The sequence below is a fragment of the Paroedura picta genome, chromosome 2 (assembly GCF_049243985.1).
Source record: "Paroedura picta isolate Pp20150507F chromosome 2, Ppicta_v3.0, whole genome shotgun sequence".
Classification (NCBI taxonomy): domain Eukaryota; kingdom Metazoa; phylum Chordata; class Lepidosauria; order Squamata; family Gekkonidae; genus Paroedura; species Paroedura picta.
This window is the reverse complement of record NC_135370.1, coordinates 65,907,430-65,929,752: the sequence shown is the minus strand read 5'-3', so window position 1 is coordinate 65,929,752 and position 22,323 is coordinate 65,907,430. Positions and strand designations below refer to the sequence as shown.

Sequence of the window (22,323 nt, the reverse complement as noted above, 5' to 3'; positions counted from 1 at the left end):
CTCACTGTTCACTACTGCTAAGTAATGACAACAGCCGTGGAAGGCAACAGGATGAGAGAAATATTAAAACCCAATCTGGCTAGAAAGGGCTGAGAATGGAATTGATCTTGCCTTTCAAACTTTACTGAAGTTTTGCAAAGTCAGGGAGTCAATCTACACATTATACAGAATGATAAATGGAGAGGAGGGGAAGAGAATTCTTGGCTGGAAACCTTGCGACTGCAGGTGAAGTGGAGCATATTTTAATGCTTCTACACAAAAGGCTCTTTTGCCTATCTATTTATTTATATTTATTTATTCATTTATTACATTTATATGCCGCCCTCCCCTAAGGCTCAGGACGGTTCAGATGAGGAGCACCTACAAAATTTTAGCCCCCTAAATTTCCTTCTCTGTAACTTGCAGAAATGCTCTAAATCCACAATATTATGTTAATTGGTGGTACTTTTCACCTGATGGACAAGCACCTGATTATGAAAGGTTACTCAGACAATGGTGGAGAATAATATATAGATTCAGGAACAATATCTAAGAGTTTGGTTCTTGATTTCTTCTTCTTTTTTTGTCCTCATTTGTAAAAAAAAAAAAAAATCATGGGACAATTGTCTTTCATAGAAAGCATAATTCCCCACCATTGTCGTCCTAATATAATTCTATACTCAACACCTTTGTGCCATAACAGTCTAATCAACTTTAGCTCATTAATTCGGGAATGTTTTTTTGCTGCCTTTCCTACAGGAATGCTTGGCCGCTTCCATATTAGCAAGGTGCAGAATCAACTGATTGTACATGAGAAAGTCACCCAGAATTCTGGGGAACGTTTGGGGAAAGTAGCTGATAACTCTGTCCTTTTCTCCTTGAGGGATCAATACAGAGAAAGATATCTTTTGGTTGCAGTAATATGCTTAAGTTTAAAACTTTTCATTACAAAGTGATTGGGTAGGCTCTTCAGAATTGTACACAGGATGGTTGTGTATATTCCCCAGCTGGACTCTATTTTCTCATTTAGACTCCCTGATTCTAATTCACTGAGCAACTCATTACTTAGTATTTTACTTCTTTAGCATCTGCTTAAAAGTTCAATGAAAGCTCAAGTTCATTGAAAGCCCCTGCTGAATAGTTATTTCTGTTACCTCTTGTTCCCTGGCATCTGACAGGCTAGGTATTGCCTACCTCTTTGGAAATCAGAGTGTACCACTAAGTGGCCACAAACCAAAATCCCCAGGGATCACTTTACTATTAGCCACTGGGTTTTATGCTGAAATCTGACACTTCCAGAAACTCACCTGAGGGTTAGCAGCTTGCTCCATGATTTTTAGCAACAGTGCCTGATCCTGTTCTCGCACCGAATCCTTCGCATCTCCCAGTCTGTCAATTAAACTGGGTAGCACTGAAAGGGGGGGAAAGCAAGGATGTTGAATGATGAATGTGAAAAAACAGAGAAAGGCTGACTGGCTAAAAACAAAGATGCGGGTCTGGTATTATTTGCCGCTACATAACACAAGAGAAAAAACATACTCTTACATTCATATGATCCTAAATATGATACGTATCAACCTACAGTACTCACTTGGAGGACACAGACAGTGCCTATATGGATTTCATTTGAGAAATACATTATTTTGACTCCTAATCAGGGGGAGTGGGATAAAGCTGAGTTAGAATCCTTGGGTTAGGAAGGTAAATTTGAAAGCATGCAGGATTCTTAACAGGATTCTCAGTAGAATTCCCAGATTGCAACCCAAAGAGTCCTTCTCTCTGTACAACGGTCTTTAGATCGTGAAGGGTGGCCAACATGTGCCACATCCTCTTTCCTTCTTCTCTCCTTGGATCCATCCACACCTGCTACAAGAAGCAGACCTCTTATTTTACCCTGCCAAAAATGATGCACAAGGAGCCACTGCTTTATTCTTCCACGCAGCTCACTAAAAAGGATCAATAGGCACATACTGCAAAGCCCAAAATAAACACTATACAAAGGTCAAGGAAGCAGCAGGAACAGGCTCCATATTTCACCGTCTACCAAGTCAGCCCTTACACTAAGGACAATGCGTGTGTGTCCATGCAGGCAACTGTGTCCCAGAACTTTACCATCTCTGCTGCTACAACTAGATTGTTCTTCACAGCAGCCAGAGCAGAAGCTGCCAGCAAGCCTTCTACTTCCAACTTTAAATGTTACGATCCCTAACTACAGCGCAGTAACCAAACAGGCCAACATACATCCAGTTATCACAGCATTTTGACTTAAGTTCCTGACCGTTAGCCTTACCTGTGCCGATTTGGGCTTTAAATCTTTCTTGAAGTCGTGACACCAGCGCAGATAAGATGTCCAAACCCAGCAGGACAACCTTAAAAAAAGAGAGAAATATGGGACTCATTACTGTTTTAAATAACAGCAAATTCATGATAAATTTTAAAAACATACTAGAGTGAGGCACAACCTGTCACTACACTGATAAATAACCCGAACAATTAGTGTGTGTGTGTGTATGTGTGTGTGTGTGTGTGTAGCCCCTAAATAATATTTATAACTTAAGCTAGACATAATGGAGCTAATGTGAAGTTCACGTCACTCTGTGGATCATGCAGGTCCTCATGTGAATCTTATACAGAACTCAGTAGCACAGCAGTGCACAGTCCAACAGCATGGAGGTGAACTCAGAGGCAATTCCTATCATGTTTAGTAGTGCAGAGGACTGTAGCCAAGTGCCCTTTCAAAAACCTGCACCGATATTTAACTACCATTGTTGTCTCACTTCCCACAGCTTTCACAGTATATTGAAATGTGGTGTCTACTTTCCAAAGGGGGGGGGACATAACAAATATTATTTAGATAATCCAGTCATCAGCAAAGAGAAGGGGGGGGAATATGTAAATTTTTAACACTTATTTTGTGAAACCAGCAATTAACTCTGGCATCTTGTACTGCCTGCTTATTTTTTTCCCCAGAGTCCCAATTCAAGCAGAATGACTCATCATCCTTCTCCTCTATATAATTGGTCAACTGGGCTCCAACTGCCCGATTCATAACTTTACGCTGTCATTCAACTATCATTGGTAACTTTCTCAATCTCCATCTCTTAGACCAGTGGTCCCCAACCCCAGGTCCAGAGACCGGTACCGGTCCGTAGATCAGTCGGTACCGGGCCGCCGCTCCTCCTCCTCCTCCTCCCCAGCTGCTGCCTCGGGGGCTGCCCTGCCACTCTGCCGCCAGCTCACCTTTGGTGCTGTCCAGCGGCCGCCATGTCTGGGGCTCCCCCTCGGCATGGCACTGCGCAGCTGCTGCTGGCAACACCCCCTAGCGGGCGGTGGGAAGTCAGGGGCGCCGGTGGGAAAGCAAGCGGAGCAGGGGCTCAGGTAGCGGCGGTGACATCCCTCGGCAAAAGACTACCCCCCCCCGGGCCTCAGTAAAATTGTGAAGCGTTGACCGGACCCCAGTGATAAAAAGGTTGGGGACCACTGCTGGAAAATATCTAAACAGCTTTTTGAGTTTTTGCTGTTTATGGTATAATGCTTGCAGTGGCTTTATGTAAAGAATTTTATCTGTGCAAATAGCAGAATAACACAATGAGACTGAATTCTGATTAAACATGGTTTGGCCGCACACTTAAAATACTTACTGCACCTTACCAGAACCTCTGACAAAGTCACCAGCTATTTCTCATATTAACGTAGTTTTATCATTAGGAAGAAGTTGATAACAAAGGTATATCAAATTTTGCAGACTTTTCAAAATATGTTAAAGCAGCGGTTCTCAACCTGGGGGTCAGGACCCCTTTGTGGGTTGAACGACCCTTTCACAGGGGTCATGGCAGGGGGGGCACCATCCACACAACAGTCTTGTGGGGTAGATCGAGATAGAGCATTTGTCTGTCTGGAGCAGTGGAGAAGAGCGAGATCCGCATGGTGGGACAAGAGGCAGAACTGAGAAACTCCGGAAAAAAACCCAATTTATATACAACTAGATTTAAAGCCCGTTGTGCTTGTAAATACAACGGGCGCTAGAAAGGGTTGATGGGACAGTGTTTTGTGTGTGGGCTTGTGTGAGGTACAGTGTAGGGGTTTTGGCACAATGGGTGGGAGAGGGTCAGATAAGTATAGAGGAAGTAGAGGGGAATGTGGAGTAGTGGTTGGTGATGGAGGGAGGAAATAGTTTGTTGTGTAGAAAAGGTAGTGAATGGATGTATGGTCCAGAGGATGGGTGGGAGGGGGTAAAGTGTACGGAGTTAGGTGGGCTTATTTGAAGGAGGTATGATGATGTGGGTTTTTTTTGTATTGTTTTTCTTTGCAGTGGCATTGTCCAGTCATGCTGGAGGGAGTGGGTTGGGTGGGGGTCCTAGAAGAGCAGGGTTGGAGGGTGATACCAGCAAAGTTCTTTGGAGGCATGAGAGTGTAATAAGAAAAAAGAACGAAATAAAGAGAAATGGGTTGAAGTGTGGTTTTTAAGCCAAAGTTCTTTATCGAGACTCATAGGATGTGGGCTGTAGCTGCGGAGTGCCATGGAAGAGTGTCGTGTTAAGAATGGGTAGTGGGTGAGCTGCTTTTGTGGAATGAAGTTGTTGTGTGCAGAATGGTATGCTGTTGTTGTTGAGGATTGGGTGTTAGTGAGGAGAGGTGGGATGGCCAGGGGAGAGTTGAAGAGAGCTTAGAAGTGCATGTTGTTGATGTGCCTGGTGGTGTGCTGTTTGTGGTAGGAGTTCTTGGAAGACAATGTTTGTAGTAAAGATTTTTGCACTGAAGGTGGGATGTGGTGTGAAGCAGCAGGACAAAGTTAGATTCCAGGTGCACCTTTACCCCCCCCCCCCCCAGAAACCCGAAGGCATCTGTATTGTAAAAGGACACATAGGGAGACTTAGACTGGCAAGTGGGATTGATTGTCGTGAGGCTGTCATTGAGCTCCTCAGAAGTAGTATAAGGGAAGCATCCCAAGTCCTTGGAATTAGTTGGTGAGAGGTAGAAGGATGGAAATTAAAACACGTAGGACTGATGAAAGAGGGAGGTTGCTGTAGAACTGAAGGTGGAATGTGGGATGGGGACATGATGGCAAAGTGGGGATTTTATCCGGAATATATGCAACCCATGCAGGTGTGAAAGACCAGGACAAATTTGGAGTCCAGGGGCACCGTTAAGATCCCCGCACAAAGAATAATATTCAGAAAGGATACATAGGGATAGTTAGATGGGCAAGTGGGTCTGTAACCCATGTAGGTGTGAAGCAGCACAACAAATCTAGAGTCCAGTGACACCTTAATGCCACCTACCCCCCTCCGAACACAGAAGCATCTTTATTGTTGAAGGAAACACAGATATACTCACAGATCAAAGTGGATTTCATCCTGTTGAGGATGTCATCGAGCCGGGCAGAAGAAAAAGAAAGCAAGCAGATCCAGAAACCAAGCAGTTCCTGCATGTATGTGACTGAAGTTGGTCTGAAGTTCCGAAAGGCCTTCTCTGTCCCCTGGGAGAGGCCTGGCTGCAGCCAGGCCTCTCCCGGGGGAAAGGCCTTCTCTCTCCCCCGGGCTCTTTCCCCATGGCTGCAGCCAGGCCTCTCCCGGGGGAAAGAGAAGGCCGGCGCGGCCCCCCCCACCCTCCGCAAGTCCCGAAAGGCCTTCTCTCTCCCCCGGGCTCTTTCCCCGGGGCTGCATCCAGGCCTCTCCCAGGGGAAAGAGAAGGCCAGCGCCGCCCCCTCCCCCCTCCTCAAGTCCTGAAAGGCCTTCTCTTTCCCCCGGGAGAGGCGTGGCTGCAGCCAGGCCTCTCCCGGGGGAAAGAGAAGGCTGGCGCGGGCCCCCCCCCCCAAACTCACATGGCTGTGGGTTCTCCCGGCGCCGCCGCGCCCCCACCCTCCCCAAGTGCCGAACGGGCTCCCCTCGCCCCCGGGAGAGGCCTCGCAGCAGCGAGGCCTCTCCCGGGGGCGAGCGGAGCCCGGCGCCGCCGCGCCCCCACCCTCCCCAAGTGCCGAACGGGCTCCCCTCGCCCCCGGGAGAGGCCTCGCAGCAGCGAGGCCTCTCCCGGGGGCGAGGGGAGCCCGGCGCCGCCGCGCCCCCACCCTCCCCAAGTGCCGAACGGGCTCCCCTCGCCCCCGGGAGAGGCCTCGCAGCAGCGAGGCCTCTCCCGGGGGCGAGGGGAGCCCGGCGCCGCCGCGCCCCCACCCTCCCCAAGTGCCGAACGGGCTCCCCTCGCCCCCGGGAGAGGCCTCGCAGCAGCGAGGCCTCTCCCGGGGGCGAGGGGAGCCCGGCGCCGCCGCGCCCCCACCCTCCGCAAGTGCCGAACGGGCTCCCCTCGCCCCGGGAGAGGCCTCGCAGCAGCGAGGCCTCTCCCGGGGGCGAGGGGAGCCCGGCGCCGCCGCCCCCCCACCCTCCGCAAGTGCCGAACGGGCTCCCCTCGCCCCGGGAGAGGCCTCGCAACAGCGAGGCCTCTCCCGGGGGCGAGGGGAGCCCGGCGCCGCCGCCCCCCCACCCTCCGCAAGTGCCGAACGGGCTCCCCTCGCCCCGGGAGAGGCCTCGCAACAGCGAGGCCTCTCCCGGGGGCGAGGGGAGCCCGGCGCCGCCGCCCCCCCACCCTCCGCAAGTGCCGAACGGGCTCCCCTCGCCCCCGGGAGAGGCCTCGCAACAGCGAGGCCTCTCCCGGGGGCGAGGGGAGCCCGGCGCCGCCGCCCCCCCACCCTCCGCAAGTGCCGAACGGGCTGCCCTCGCCCCCGGGAGAGGCCTCGCAACAGCGAGGCCTCTCCCGGGGGCGAGGGGAGCCCGGCGCCGCCGCCCCCCCCACCCTCCGCAAGTGCCGAACGGGCTCCCCTCGCCCCCGGGAGAGGCATCGCAACAGCGAGGCCTCTCCCGGGGGCGAGGGGAGCCCGGCGCCGCCGCCCCCCCACCCTCCGCAAGTGCCGAACGGGCTCCCCTCGCCCCCGGGAGAGGCCTCGCAACAGCGAGGCCTCTCCCGGGGGCGAGGGGAGCCCGGCGCCGCCGCCCCCCCCACCCTCCGCAAGTGCCGAACGGGCTCCCCTCGCCCCCGGGAGAGGCCTCGCAGCAGCGAGGCCTCTCCCGGGGGCGAGGGGAGCCCGGCGCCGCCGCCCCCCCACCCTCCCCAAGTGCCGAACGGGCTCCCCTCGCCCCCGGGAGAGGCCTCGCAGCAGCGAGGCCTCTCCCGGGGGCGAGGGGAGCCCGGCGCCGCCGCCCCCCCCACCCTCCCCAAGTGCCGAACGGGCTCCCCTCGCCCCCGGGAGAGGCCTCGCAGCAGCGAGGCCTCTCCCGGGGGCGAGGGGAGCCCGGCGCCGCCGCGCCCCCACCCTCCGCAAGTGCCGAACGGGCTCCCCTCGCCCCCGGGAGAGGCCTCGCAACAGCGAGGCTTCTCCCGGGGGCGAGGGGAGCCCGGCGCCGCCGCGCCCCCACCCTCCCCAAGTGCCGAACGGGCTCCTCCCCACCTTCAGGGCAGTAGCGCGGCTCACGGCGGCTGGCGGAGTGGGCCCCAATTCACATGGCTGTGAGGAGGAGCAGGCCGGCTGGATGACTGTCGGCGCGGTCTGGCAGACTGCACTGAGTCCCGGCGGGCCGAAGCAGCCAATGGGGAGGCGCGCTTCGCGCGCCTCCCCATTGGCTCCTGGTCCTGGATGGACACCCGGGGGCGAGGGGAGCCCGGCGCCGCCGCCCCCCCACCCTCCGCAAGTGCCGAACGGGCTCCCCTCGCCCCCGGGAGAGGCCTCGCAGCAGCGAGGCCTCTCCCGGGGGCGAGGGGAGCCCGGCGCCGCCGCCCCCCCACCCTCCCCAAGTGCCGAACGGGCTCCCCTCGCCCCCGGGAGAGGCCTCGCAGCAGCGAGGCCTCTCCCGGGGGCGAGGGGAGCCCGGCGCCGCCGCCCCCCCACCCTCCCCAAGTGCCGAACGGGCTCCCCTCGCCCCCGGGAGAGGCCTCGCAGCAGCGAGGCCTCTCCCGGGGGCGAGGGGAGCCCGGCGCCGCCGCGCCCCCACCCTCCGCAAGTGCCGAACGGGCTCCCCTCGCCCCCGGGAGAGGCCTCGCAACAGCGAGGCTTCTCCCGGGGGCGAGGGGAGCCCGGCGCCGCCGCGCCCCCACCCTCCCCAAGTGCCGAACGGGCTCCTCCCCACCTTCAGGGCAGTAGCGCGGCTCACGGCGGCTGGCGGAGTGGGCCCCAATTCACATGGCTGTGAGGAGGAGCAGGCCGGCTGGATGACTGTTGGCGCGGTCTGGCAGACTGCACTGAGTCCCGGCGGGCCGAAGCAGCCAATGGGGAGGCGCGCTTCGCGCGCCTCCCCATTGGCTCCTGGTCCTGGATGGACACTCGGAGGGGCCAATCAGGAGCCGCTTCGCGGCTCCTGATTGGCCCCTCCGAGTTTTTATCCCGGACAGGGCCCGCCCTAACTCCTCCCCAACAGCCCTTACTCTTTTATGTAGTCCGTGGCGCCCGTGGCGCCACGGGCGGTTTTAAGATTATGAACAATGGATCTTCACGTCATTGGTCAGTTTCTGTTTAACCCATCCCAGTCTGGTTTCTGGCCTGGCCATGGGGTAGAGACAGTGCTAGTCGCCCTGATGGACGACCTCCGTCGCCAGCTGGAGCAAGGCAGGTCAGCACTGCTTATATTATTAGATCTCTCAGCAGCATTTGACACAGTAGATCATGAGCTTTTAGCTCACCGCCTCGCCGATGCTGGGATCAGAGGGACTGCCCTTCAGTGGCTGATCTCCTTTCTTCGGAATCGTGGAGAGAGGGTAGCATTAGGAGAGAGCTCATCAAGCCGCCACCAACTGGCTTGCAGAGTCCCCCAATAGGCAATCCTCTCTCCAACCCTATTTAACATCTTTATGCGCCCTCTTGCCCAGCTGGTACAGAGGTTTGGGCTGGGTTGTCACCAATATGCCGATGACACCCAGCTCTAACGCTTGATGGATGGCCGCCCTGACTCTCCCCCAGAAGCATTAGCCAGCTGCCTGGAAGTGGTGACAGGGTGGCTCAAGCAGAGTCATCTGAAGCTCAACCCTTAAAAGACAGAGATCCTGTGGCTGGGCAAGAAAGGTCCAAGTGAGGAAGCGCACCTACCCAATCTGGATGTAGTGCAGCTAAAAGTGGCCCACTCTGCCAGGAACCTGGGAATGATACTTGATGCCTCACTCTCAATGGAGGCTCCTATCACGACGGTAGCACAGCTGGCATTTTACCACCTTTGCCAAGCCAAACTACTAGCACCCTACTTGGCCCCGGAACACTTTGCCGCAGTGATCCACACAACAGTCACCTCTGGGCTGGACTTCTGTAACTTGCTCTACGCTGGCCTGCCCTTATCCTTGATCCGGAAACTGCAACTGGTCCAGAACGCGGCTGCCAGGGTCCTCACAGCAACACATCGGGGGTCCCACATCCGGCCTATCCTCCAGCAGCTGCGCTGGCTCCCAGTTGAATTCCGGATCAGGCTTAAGGTGTTGGTTATCACCTTTAAGGCCATACGCGGTATGGGCCCAGTATACCTGAGGGACCGCCTCTCCACCTACACTCCTCATAGAGCCTTGCGCTCTACTACATCCAACCTCCTGGTGGTCCCTGGCCCCAAGGAAGTCCGCTTGACCTCAACCAGGGCCAGAGCTTTCTCCATTCTGGCCCCCACCTGGTGGAACGAGCTCCCGGAGATCAGGGCCCTGACAGAACTTAAACAGTTCCACAGGGCCTGCAAAAGGGAGCTCCTCCACCAGGCATTTGGTTGAGGTTGACCCAAACCACAGCTTCCAGTTGGCCTCCAAGCTCCCTCCCCCCTACGACCAACACTAATCGGTTTAACCCACTGGGTCCCAGCAAAAGTTAAGCTGAGGCTCTCGCAATTTCTATTTTATAATGTTATTGTTTATCATCTTGTTAAATTATTATTGTTATATTGTTATTACTGTTACCTGTTACCATATGTTAATTGTATCTCCTCCTGTTTTCTGTAAACCGCCCTGAGCCCTCGGGGAGGGCGGCATATAAATATATAATAAATAAATAAATAAATAAATAAATAAATAAATGAATGAATGAATAAATAAAAATAATTTCTATGAAAGAATACTTGCATAATTTTATGATTGGGGTCACCGCAACATGAGGTACTGTATCAAAGGGTCACGGCATTAGGAAGGTTGAGAACCACTGTGTTACAGTGTATCCAATTTTGTTGACTTTTCATATTACGTCCCTACAAAAATCTGGTCAGAATCTCTCACCAGCGATTCAGCATCAACTGTTGCTATTACATGTATATATGCAGATTAAACATGTCTGGGCTCATGAGAGAAGAAGTCATGTACAGGCATAACCAGGAGAAGACATGGGTTTCCCTCATTTTTCCCCTTGCATAAGCTGGGTGTGGTGGCAACATTGTCAGACTAGGATCCAGAAATGTATACAATATTTAGTTATTTATTTTACTTTTTCGACAGTCCCTCTCACTGTAGCCATCTCAGAGCAGTTTGCAACCATTTAATAACAATCCCCATTAAAAAAATGTAATAACATTTAAAACCATTAGAAATTATCCAATTCACTGCAGCTGCCAAACTGCCAGTCAATCAGTTCTGCTCCCATGTCAGTCCAGGGTGGAGAAAAGCTGTGGAGGAAGGCCCTACTAGTGGTGTCCTATTAACGCATTGGTGCTAAACAAACGCCTAGCACAAGAGCTCTGTCCACAGCACTTCCAGGAGCTTATTTCACAATTAAATTTAATACAATTAAATACAAAACAAAAAACACAAAAACAAGTTTTTACCCTCTCTTGGAAGGCTGCAAAACAAAGACAGAGTTTCTTAACAAGCTCAAGACATCCACTTATTTTGTGAATATGCTAGAAAACATTACAATTTTAAAAAGCAGGCTGTTAAACAGAGCTTCTGCCTGAAATGTTGAAGACCTGCTATTAGAGTTCTGTGTCGTCCCACACCCTGATGCTTTGTGGTTGGCTCTGCCTCCCACAATAAATATTTCTGGTTGTGCCCACCACCTTGTGTTAGAATTACAAAGGTGAGTTTTCAACAAGGGAAGGGATAAAAATACACACATGTGTATAAGATGGGAACAGGAATTCAACATAGGCACCATCGTAAATTAAATTCAGCTGATTCACACTGTTCCAAGTACAATTAAATCAAAATATTTGAACTAAACCTAGTTTTGTTTCCCACACATTTACGGCAAATGCAAGTATGCCAGCATTCATTCAACCCTGTGCATTTTTTATGGACTGAAGAAATGTCTAAGGCACCTCTTCATGCAACACTCTTGAAGCAAGCAGTTAACAAATTATCAATACAGTAAAAGCATTAAACTGGATAAAAAATCCCTGAATTGATTTAAAAAAAATTAAAACTTGTTAGGCTGTTATATTATTATATTATTGAGGCCAGTTACTCTACAGCAGGCGTTCTGATGGACCCCGTGGGCATGCTCAGTGCTACTTAGGCAAGGAACAGCAGGTATTTACAGGACAACACAAACCAAGCAGAGTTCGCTTGTGACAGCGATTTCGCTGATCTGGGAGTCCAGTAGATTTTTTCCCATCAGATTCTCAAAAAAAAAAAAAGAAAGAAAAAAGTTCAGGGCTACGGCCTTGCAAGAACGAAATCTTTATGTCAGGATCCTATCCCCGACGCCTCAGGAAGCAATGCCACGCTGTTCAATGGTGCAGATACACCTCAAACTGCACCCCTAGCTGACGAAACCAGGAAACACAAATAATTCCAGAGGGCTGTTAGTCCCTACTAGCTAGCAAGAAATACATAAATAAACAGGAAGGGAGTGACACATGGAAGTCTGTCAAGTTTTTATTCCGGCATAAAACACGGACTTCCTACGAGTCGGCTGCAGGTCAGACGCTTAGCGGCTCTCGGCCGAGGCATCTGCGGAAAGGAGCCCGGCCAAGAGACCGAAGGACACGCCCGCCGCCTCTGTGACGTCACACCTCCTCCTCTCCGGTTTCACTTTCACAGCCCTCTATGCAAATTAGCGGGTTGGGTCCCCGCGAAGCATTCTGGGAACCGTCCACAAGCGGCAAGCGGGGGCTAAAAGCGGCTTCCTTTGTAAAACGCTACCGACGGGAAGGCTCGCGTTGTTATTCCATCATCCGGCGGATCAATTCCGAGCATGCAAACAGCAGTCATCCAAACAACCGTCGCTATGACCTGACTAGCTATCCCCGTCTCCTCTCTACGTTCTCAGCGCTGCTGCTCACTAACCGTCCTTGTCTTGGGGTTGCGCTGCTGTTCAATGAACGTATAGTGAGAACAGTACTGCTAACACCTACACAACACGAACGCATCCTTGGGGTTTCTGCCCCACTGAGGTGCAATTTTTGGAACCTTCCTCCTATTGTGTTGCTTATTAAAAACAAGTTGCTTTGTTTTTTGTTACCTCGATGATGATTTACATGACCTGGTAGCAAATCCTAGTTTCTGTACACCCTTTTTCTTTTTACCTTTTCCCACTAGGTGGCGCCAGTAAGTATTCATAAATGGTTCCTTCATTAATTTCTTCTCTGTGACAAGGGCTTCAAAAATACCTTCTTCCACCTTCTACCATAAATTATATATAATGACTATTGTAAACACCTGTACTCTTCTTCCAAACTACAATGGGCTACTTTCCAGCAAGAGAGTATATATGCCACTTCAATATGTGCGTGCAAGAAAGAGCGGGGGGAAAATGCCTAAGCCTTAAACGAGCCTCAAATTCTGCTTCCACAATTGCGTCCTGTGTTTGCAATGCCTTGAATTGCACAAGCACAAAGGTTTGCAAAATATCAATCTAATAATTAGAAACATCTGTCCAAGAGTACACCCATTCCTTTGCAGGTAGGAAGATGTATTAAGTTATGATCACAGGAGAAGGAACATAACCATGTCAATATACTCTGCTCCTTTATCGGCCTTAGAAGAATATATATCTGTAAACCTAAACTACTTGTCTCTAAAGTAAAAAGGAATTTTGGGGCAACTAACAGACTAGCATCTGTGTATCTAAAATTAGAACAGTGACCCACTTTACAAGGCTAAAGAAGAAAAATTAACTACCTGGAGGTTTGTGTGCCAAGATAGAAACTATTAATTACAAAATACTCCAGAGAAAATGTTTTACATTACCTGTTACAAAAACATTGAGCAAGCAGACAAAGCTACTGCATACATCCAATTTATCCCATCACCAACCATTATAGAAACATTTAAATTCCCTTTGCTGAATCCCTAACTTAAGCTTACTGCAGAGTAAAAATGGATCACCAACAGCCAAGTCAATAGCAAAAATGAAACAGTCCAGTGGTACCATAAAAATTAAAAAGCATAAGTTTTTGCACATGAGATTGATGCAGTGAGTTCTCACTATGACAACACTTATATAAGGAGGTTATTAGAAAAAGATCAAAACAGGGTCAAAGGTCCGTGAAATGCAGTACAGGGTGAGATTTAATTATGTAAAGTTTAAATGCATTTGAGAAGAAATCAAGGACCAATTAATAACGCACATTTCTTTCAAGAGCCTGTCTGAGAACTAAGAAACAGCCAGCTGTGCAAAAAAAATGTAGAAACAAAATGTCATGTTTAAATCCAGTAGGTACTTAGATACCAACAAGACATCTCCATTCAATTTCAGAACATTAACTATGCTAGCCTGTGGCAGAGAAATTGCATAAGAGCTTCTGAAATTTGTAGAATTTTTATCAAGAATTCATTGTTGAAATTATTCCACTGAGGAACATGGAAAACAGACTTCAGCAGAAAAGTAATAAACAGGCTGGAAACAAATTCAATTTTGGTTTGGAAATCTGGAGAGTTCCAATGGAAAAATAGAAAAAATCTGTAAGTGTTCAGGAAAGAGGTGCAAGAGGAAATTTGGTCACCGGTGGTTTCGGCCTTCAAGCATGTTGCTGGAGACAGGGCCAATGCATCCAACCTTTATATTATTATTATTATTATTATTATTATTATTATTATTATTATTATTATTATTATTATCCTTTAATTTATATCCCACCTCCCCCCGGGATATAATAAAAACCTGTCCATTATCTATGCTTGTATTGAACCAATAAGAGTAATTTTACGCAGGGTTACTGTAGTCTACATCCTTTGCTTTCAAAAGCCTAGACTGGACCCCGAGAGTGGAGGGAATGAAAGCAGGAGGCTACTTGGGGGTGGGGGGAGTGGGCGCGCACACTGAAGTATGTGGGGTTGAAGCTGTTGCTAGGGGACAGGACTATGAGGCCAAGGCAAAAGTGGGGGGAACGGAATGGCAGTGAAAGCAGAGAAAGAGGAGATATGTTGTTTTCCCCCTCCTACCTCCTCTGACTGCAGCTTACAGAGGACTGGTGAAGCCACTACATGGGAGGGGGGCGAGACCAGGTGGTCAGCGCTGCCACCACCTCACCAAAGGGTGTTGGTGAGAATGCAGCAGTTTACTGAAAAAGTGAGGGAATCTAGGAAAGCCAGGTTCAGACCCGCCCTCCTTTTGAGTCCGGAACCTATTTCCAGGGTCACCCAGGCTGGTTACTCAGCCTGGACCACTTCACAGGGTTGTTGGTGAGGATGGGGCAGTTGAGAGGGAAGTCCTGTGTGCCTCCCTGAGTTCCTCAGAAGTAGGATGGGGGGAGAGAGAAAACCAAAAGTGAGAGACAGATTTTAGCTGTGCTCGGCTGCTGAGGCTGGGCATACCAGGGGTGGTGCTGCTGAAAAACTACCTTATTTAACTTCAAGGAGGATGACTTGTCTCCTAAAAGTGCTATATTTACAAAAAGTAGCCAATTTTCCATGGAAATGAAAGATACACGTCCCATTCTATGGTTTCAGGAAATGTTCTGATTAAACACACTTATTGGGGGGTTGTGGATTCCCCACTAAATCAACTGCTTTACTCCTGGGAATCAATTTGCTTTTTTTGTATTTTTAGTAAAATAATAATATCATTAATTAGGTTTGTCCATGCCAACTATAAAGTTTGTATCTCTGGTACCTGGCATTGCATTTTATGGCACTCACGGCTTGACCGTGCCTAGCAAAGTCCCATTTATGTCAGTTCTGGCCCTCGTAACAAATGAGTTTGACACTCCTGGACTACAATTGCATAGGATTGTACTGTTGATCGTTCTGGCTGAGCTAGAAAGGGACCGTTGGCTTCCCTGATTTTCTTCCATCCCACCCCATACAAGTTCTTATGCCCCACAGAGTGTAACACTATCATACTGTGAACCAGTGGCCACACTGTTAGAATGCCTATGGTGGGGTGTTTATTTATTCTGGTAACAGAACTGGATAGCTCAGAATGTAGCCCGTTCAAAACACATCCTTTCACTTTCCTGTACAATTCTCACTCACAGGCAAATGCGACAGCATATCCAAATAAATAATGTTAGTCTGTCTGAAGTACCCATAAAAACTTTTAACCGCAGTTATTTATTTGTTTGATAAGGGAGACGGGGCTCCTTGCCATCTTTGCTGCCACAGACTAAGCACAGCTTGCATAAAGATATTTCTGTTTAAGAACTGGCCCTGGAATTAGTGTCAGGAAAAGGAGGCTCTGATGTTGTGTTGCCTCTATATACAACAAATACAAGGCAACCCTGAAGTGTTCCATTTGGGGCTTGTGAAACTGCAGCGCTTGAAAGAATACAGCCCTGTTTACAAGAAAGGATAAGCATGCTTCCAGGCTGCCAAAGGCGAGGGAGTGCTTGCCTCATGATCCTTGAGAGGCCCGAGGCCTAAATTACCCAACAAGCCTTCTTTCTAAACCAGAAACCCACTGCCTTCTTTCCTAACCTTAATAAAACCCTCTTTTTTCAGAGCATGGTGAAGCCCAGATGGCCATTTCTAAGGGCAATATTATCAATACATGAAATCTGAATTTACATTTTCTCTTTTAGAAGGTCATAAAATGTCTACATCAGGGGTGGCCAGACTGTGGCTCTTTAGATGTCCATGGACTACAATTCCCATGAGCCCCTGCCAGCACAGCATTCCTTTATAAAAGTATTAACATTTCAAATTATATATTCTATATCACAAGGGTAGTCAAACTGCGGCCCTCCAGATGTCCATGAACTACAATTCCCAGAAGCCCCTGCCAGCATTTGCTGGCAGGGGCTTCTGGGAATTGTAGTCCATGGACATCTGGAGGGCCGCAGTTTGACTACCCCTGCTATATCACTTTGGAGCTGAATGTTCAGATTCAAGTGTCAGATTGGTACAACACATTCCATCACAGCTTTGTGAGTTTTAACACCCAATTACTACTTTACCGAGCCTCTTGTGGCGCAGAGTGGTAAGGCAGCAGACATGCAGTCTGAAGCTCTGCCCATGAGGCTGGGAGTTCGATCCCAGCAGCCAGCTCAGGGTTGACTCAGCCTTCCATCCTTCCGAGGTCGGTAAAATGAGTACCCAGCTTGCTGGGGGGTAAACGGTAATGACTAGGGAAGGCACTGGCAAACCACCTTATATTGAGTCTGCCATGAAAACACTAGAGGGCATCACCCCAAGGGTCGTACATGACTCGGTGCTTGCACAGGGGATACCTTTACCTTAACCTTTACTACTTTACCACTACAAATCACCTACTAAATGCTTTGGTACATGCCTGCAAATTAGTCAGGCCCAGATCCCCAAAAGAAAAACTGTAATACCAGGTGGCAGTTCAGTACCGGCAACCAGGACACTTAATTGGAAAGCAGGTGCCATTGGTGGGTAGATAAAATGCTGGGGACACTTTCAAAACTCAACAATATACAGTAGAATAAAGGCATTGGCTGCTTCCTTGTAGAATGACTGCACCACAGGCTCCATAAACCAACAGTAAAACCTACAGGAGACTAAATATAAAAACAACTACAGTTGCATTTTCCCACTCGCTCCTAAGATGAGACAATGGGGAAGCACTTAAGCCCTCTAAGCCTTTTTAGCTATCTACTTGTAAACTCAAGAGTCTAAAATTAACCGGGGCCCAGACCACCACAGTAATTATCCAGTTATTTCCAAAGCTGAAGCAGGGGAAGCCCAATCCTGTTGCCCATCACAAGCAAATAACAGGAAGTGGTCACAAAGGGATACCTTGGGACAAACCCAGACCAATAAAGGAACCGCTAGCAATTAACTGATGTGCAGCACTCCACGGAGAACAGATCTTTGTGACTCTTTTGTAGAAAACATGGCTGACAGCTATGCCAAGGTATGGACGAACAAGGAATGTAGTGAAGATCACATCAAGCATGATGGAATGACAACAGCAACTGCCCACAAAGAAGAAAAAACAATCGGACAGAGAAAAATATGTCAGAAAGTATACATAGCAGGGCAAAAGCACCAACATTGTTTTAAAACAGTATTCTAGCACTCTGAGGCATAAAATGTCTATTAAATTTTCAGGAAAGAGGAAGAGTTTTTTCACAAATTAGGTGGAACCACATTTTCTGCAGCTTCAGTCCTATCCTAAGCCGCAAACATCTTACCACTCTATGGTTCCCTTTTTGGTCCAGATCCAACACTGGGGCAATCCTTTTCTCCAACTGCCTACTTTCAGGAGCCTCATCACGAGACCCGTTGTTACTATGTAAATGAATCTCATACTTCCTAGCGGCACTTCCTCATAACCAAGAAAAGCATCCTGCAAATTCCAGGTCTCATCTCATCGGACAGTAGTGCTAAGCAGAATTATACCCTATTAAGTCCAGTGAAGAAGATAAGGCTTAGTAGTGTGCAACTGTGATTAGAGTTGTTCTGTGAGAGCATTAACTTGATGCAGTCACAACCACCAGGAAACAAACCAATTTAAACTAGTTGAAGAACTCTTATGATAAGAACATGGTTGAAGAACAGAACATGGTTGAAGAACTCTTATAAGAACATGAAAAAAATGACTGAAGACTAAATAAGCATGTTTACACTGATGAGGGAGATGGAGAAAGCGCAAATCCCAGTACACTAGTTCTTTCTCCAGTCACTGAAAGCAGAGAACCCCCCCCCCAAAAAAAAATAATGAACAGCTTCCCAGAGACCTTACCTCCACCAAAATGTTAGGTCAGACTAACAAGTCATGTCAGACTAACCTTATATCTTTTTTTTGAGAAAGTTACTAACTCAGTAGATCATGGGAATGCTGTGGACATTGTTTACCTTGATTTCAGTAAGGCTTTTGATAAGGTTCCACATATTCTTATTAGAAATTGGTAAAATACAGTATGGATCCTATTACTTTTAAGTGGATCGAGAACTGGTAGACAGATCGCACACAAAGGGGTACTTGTAAATGGTTCGTCATCTTTATTTATTTATTTGTTTGTTTATTTATATATTTATTGTATTTATATACCGCCCTCTCTGGAGGCTCAGGGCAGTTTACATAAAACGTATAAACAATACATGAAACAATCCATAACAGAAGAGAAGATTTTTGGAGAAGAGTGACAAATGAAGTGCCTCAGGGATCTATCCTGGGCCCTGGGTTGTGCAATATATGATTGGGATGAAGGATCCAGATGATACTAAACTGGGAGGGGTAGCAAACACACCAGAAAACAGAATCAGGTACAGGGTGATCTTGGCAAGTTGGAAAACTGGGCTAAAATGAATAAAATTCTGCATTTAGGTAGGAAAAATCAAATGCATCACTGTAGGATAGGTGAGCCTCTTATGGCGCAGAGTGGTAAGGCAGCCGTCTGAAAGCTTTGCCCATGAGGTCGGTAAAATGAGTACCCAGCTTGCTGGGGGGTAAACGGTAATGACTGGGGAAGGCACTGGCAAACCACCCCATATTGAGTCTGCCATGAAAACGCTAGAGGGCGTCACCCCAAGGGTCAGACATGACTCGGTGCTTGCACAGGGGATACCTTTACCTTTACCTTTTAGGATAGGTGAGACTTGTCTTGGCAGTAGTATGTGTGAAAAGAATCTGGGGGTCTTAGTAGGCCAGACACTGAACATGAGTAAGCACTGTGACTCAGTAGCTAAAAAGGCAAACAGGATTTTGGGATGTATTAAAAGAAGTATAGTGTCCAGATCACACAAGGTGATGCTACCACTTTACTCTGCTCTGGTTAGACCTCACTTGGACTACTGTGTTCAGTTTTTGGCACCACAACTGAAGAAAGACGCAGAGAAACTGGAGCATGCCCAGAGGATTGCTATGAAGATGGTGAGGGGTTTTGGAGACCAAGCTGTATGAGGAAAGGTTGAAGAAGCTTGGTCTGTTTAGCCTCGAGAAAAGATGGTGATATGATGGCCATTTTCAAATAGGGCTGTCATATAGAAAATGGAGCAGAGTTGTTTTCTGTTGCCCCAGAGGGTTGGACCAGAACCAATGGGTTGAAATTAATTCAAAAGAAGTTTTGACTAAACATCCAGAAGAAGTTCCTTACAGATGGAGCAGTTCCTCAGTGGAACAGGCTTTCTTGGGAGGTGGTGAGTTCTCCTTATTTGGAGGTTTTTAAGCAGAGGAGGTTTTTAAGCAGAGGCCGAGGAGCCTCTTGTGGCGCAGAGTGGTAAGGCAGCCGCCTGAAAGCTTTGCCCATGAGGTTGGGAGTTCAATCCCAGCAGCCGGCTCAAGGTTGACTCAGCCTTCCATCCTTCCGAGGTCGGTAAAATGAGTACCCAGCTTGCTGGGGGGTAAACGGTAATGACTGGGGAAGGCACTGGCAAACCACCCCGTATTGAGTCTGCCATGAAAACGCTAGAGGGCGTCACCCCAAGGGTCAGACATGACTCGGTGCTTGCACAGGGGATACCTTTACCTTTACCTTTAAGCAGAGGCCAGATAGTCATCTGACAGAAATGCTAATTTTATGAACTTAGGCAGATTGTGAGTGGGTGGGCAGGAAGGGATGTGCCAGTGTTTGTCTCTTCTGGCCCTTTCTTGCATACCCAGGGAATTACTAATTGCTGTTGTGGAATGGTAAGTGAATTTCCTCCAGGCCAAGCTGGATTCTGGAGATTTTTGGTGTGTGGGGGGGAGGATAATGAAAATGGTGGGGACATGAAATTGGGGGCACTGTGGGTAGGTAGGTAGTTGTGATTTCCTGAATTGTATGGGGGAGTGGACTAGTTGAGCCTGGTGTTCCCTTCCAACTCTGATTCTATGCTATTAAAATGGAAGAGCTGTTGTCTTTCTGACCGGTGTGTGTGCTTCCCAGAGGCATGTGGTTCACCAGTGTTGGCATAGTTCCAGGCACCAGAAGCAACAACTGAGAATGTACAGAACGATTTATCTCTATCTCAGATTCTTTGAAGTTTGAGTCCAGGGGCACCTCTAAGATCAACAAAATATTATACAAGGGTGTAAGGTTATTCAAGGTGTAATCAGCAAGGAAGCATTCTGTGCACACAAAAGCTTACACCTCGAATAAAATTTTGTTGATCTTAAAGGTGCCACTGGACTCAAACTTTGCTCTACTGTTTCAGACCAGCATGACTACTCACCTGAATCAGAATCTTTAAAACACTTTGGAAAGCAAGTCAGGATAGATAACACAGCAGTAAGGAAATCTAGACCTCCAAAGGGGTGGGGGGATGTGTGTGTGTGTGTGAACATATACATATTTAAATATCTATAGCCTGCAGCCTAAAATACAATGGGACAGATGTTTAGGATCAAAGTGCCATTTGAGACAATAGCTTTTGAGTTGCTGATTTTAACCCCAGTCCCACCAGTTGTCATCAGTGATGTAGGGTGGGAAATTTTCCAATGGTGTATTTTTCCATTGAATGTTTTCCACCCCACATATGTCAATGTAGTCTGTTTATCTATAAAGATTACTGTTTATCTAATCATTGTCAAGACAGTTTTGCTGCAAATCGGTCACATTACATGAGCTAATTGTGGGAAATGAGCATGGACAAAACTCAGTGACTGTACATGGTCCAGGCTTGACCAAGGACATTTGTCTTCTTTTACTAACATTATTCCATTTATTAAATTTGAAATGGAAAATTTCCCAGAAAGCCCATATCCCTGACGGTCATTATGCCTGAACAGTGACTGTACCATGGCCCAACTAACCCCCAGTAGTAACTATGTAAGTGGAAGGCCAGACAGCTTTCCTACCCATAAGGTATCAACCTATGTAAAGGTAGATGTTACAATCGTCAGATTGACTTTTTATTAGCATTGTCCTTCTGAAGATAATTTAACTTGCTTTTCCTTTGATCAGGCATCAAAGATGCACAACACTTGAAAGAGCATTTTTGATGCAAGCTAGCTGAACAGAGAGAATTGCAGGGTATTTTTAACGTACTGTAAACAAACCCATATAATTTTTTTGTTGTTGGTTTTGTTTTGAAAAAGAATTGCTGACATATTGAGGTCAGGAGCTTCATCACACCTGGGACTATGGAGTTTGGCTCCTTCCCTCCCTCGTCTTTTGAGATGAGAAAGCTAGAGACGATACCTGTTGCCGTGGCTCCAAATTCCTATAGTGAGAACTGAATCCGTTTGATGCCAGATTTGATAAAGCTGTAGTCCGTTTGTCTTGCCCAGAACAGATCACACAATATGTATGCTTTCATGACAATCACAAACTCTGACATTCAGATCCTTGGTTCAATCCTTGTTACTTCCAGTTATTATCAGGAGCTAGAGTCCACTGGACTTGAATCCTTAGTCATTTGCTTTACTAAACATATTCTTTATGTGCAGTCATCTCTGAACCTGTACATTATTTTGTTTGCATCCCTTGAAGCACAGTTTAATTCAGTCAATAAATATAAACAATCTACCTGTCTCATGGAAGGGTTGTTGGAAGGGTCTGATGGGTTTTCCAGGTATCTCTCAGGCTTACACAAGAAGCCAAATTATATCATCGCTAGGGGTTTTATGCTGAACATTCCTATAATACAAATTTTTATTCAGGACGTGAGCTTTCGAGTGCAAGCACTCTTCGTCAGACTATGATCTCCTTACATCAGTGGTCCCCAGCCCCCAGGCCTTGGCCCAGTTCTGGGCCGAGAAGGCCTCAGCGCCGGGCCACAGCTCCCTCTCCCCACCCCCACCCCACAGCGAGAAGCTCGCCAGGCCGCGAGCAAATTGTCCACCAAAGCAGCCGATTAGCTTGCAGCCCAGCAAGCTTCTTGATTCAGGAGGGGGGGGAGAGACCCGCGGCCGCCGGCATGCCAACGGCGCAAACGCGCATGCGTGGCAAGTCTGCACATGTGCGTTTGTGCAGGGCTGCCGCGCAGGCAAGGAAAGGTTGCAGACCGCTGCCTTACATGAAAGGGAATATATAGCAAAAATCAATTCTCTTATATCAGTAGACTGTGTCACAACCAAATACAGCCAATGATAATCCTTTGTCAAAACAGTGCTTGCACTCAAAAGCTTATGCCCTG

At 48.3% G+C, this 22,323-nt stretch overlaps 1 protein-coding gene and 1 non-coding gene across 31 annotated transcripts in view; one reads left to right on the top strand and one right to left on the bottom strand.

Annotated features, from left to right (window-relative positions):
- CLASP1 (cytoplasmic linker associated protein 1) overlaps nt 1–22,323 on the bottom strand; it is a 260,988-nt gene that overhangs the window by 166,935 nt on the left and 71,730 nt on the right. For all 30 annotated transcript variants that reach the window (XM_077320493.1, XM_077320491.1, XM_077320498.1 and 27 more), the window contains exons 3-4: nt 2,270–2,348; nt 1,287–1,390 (exon numbers count right to left, since the gene is read on the bottom strand). In XM_077320493.1, the coding sequence (XP_077176608.1) occupies nt 1,287–1,390; nt 2,270–2,348 (183 nt within the window). The remainder of the gene's footprint in view (nt 1–1,286; nt 1,391–2,269; nt 2,349–22,323) is intronic.
- LOC143831056 (U4atac minor spliceosomal RNA) lies at nt 12,203–12,328 on the top strand. Its single transcript, XR_013228691.1, has one exon. It is a non-coding gene; the product is annotated as a U4atac minor spliceosomal RNA (small nuclear RNA).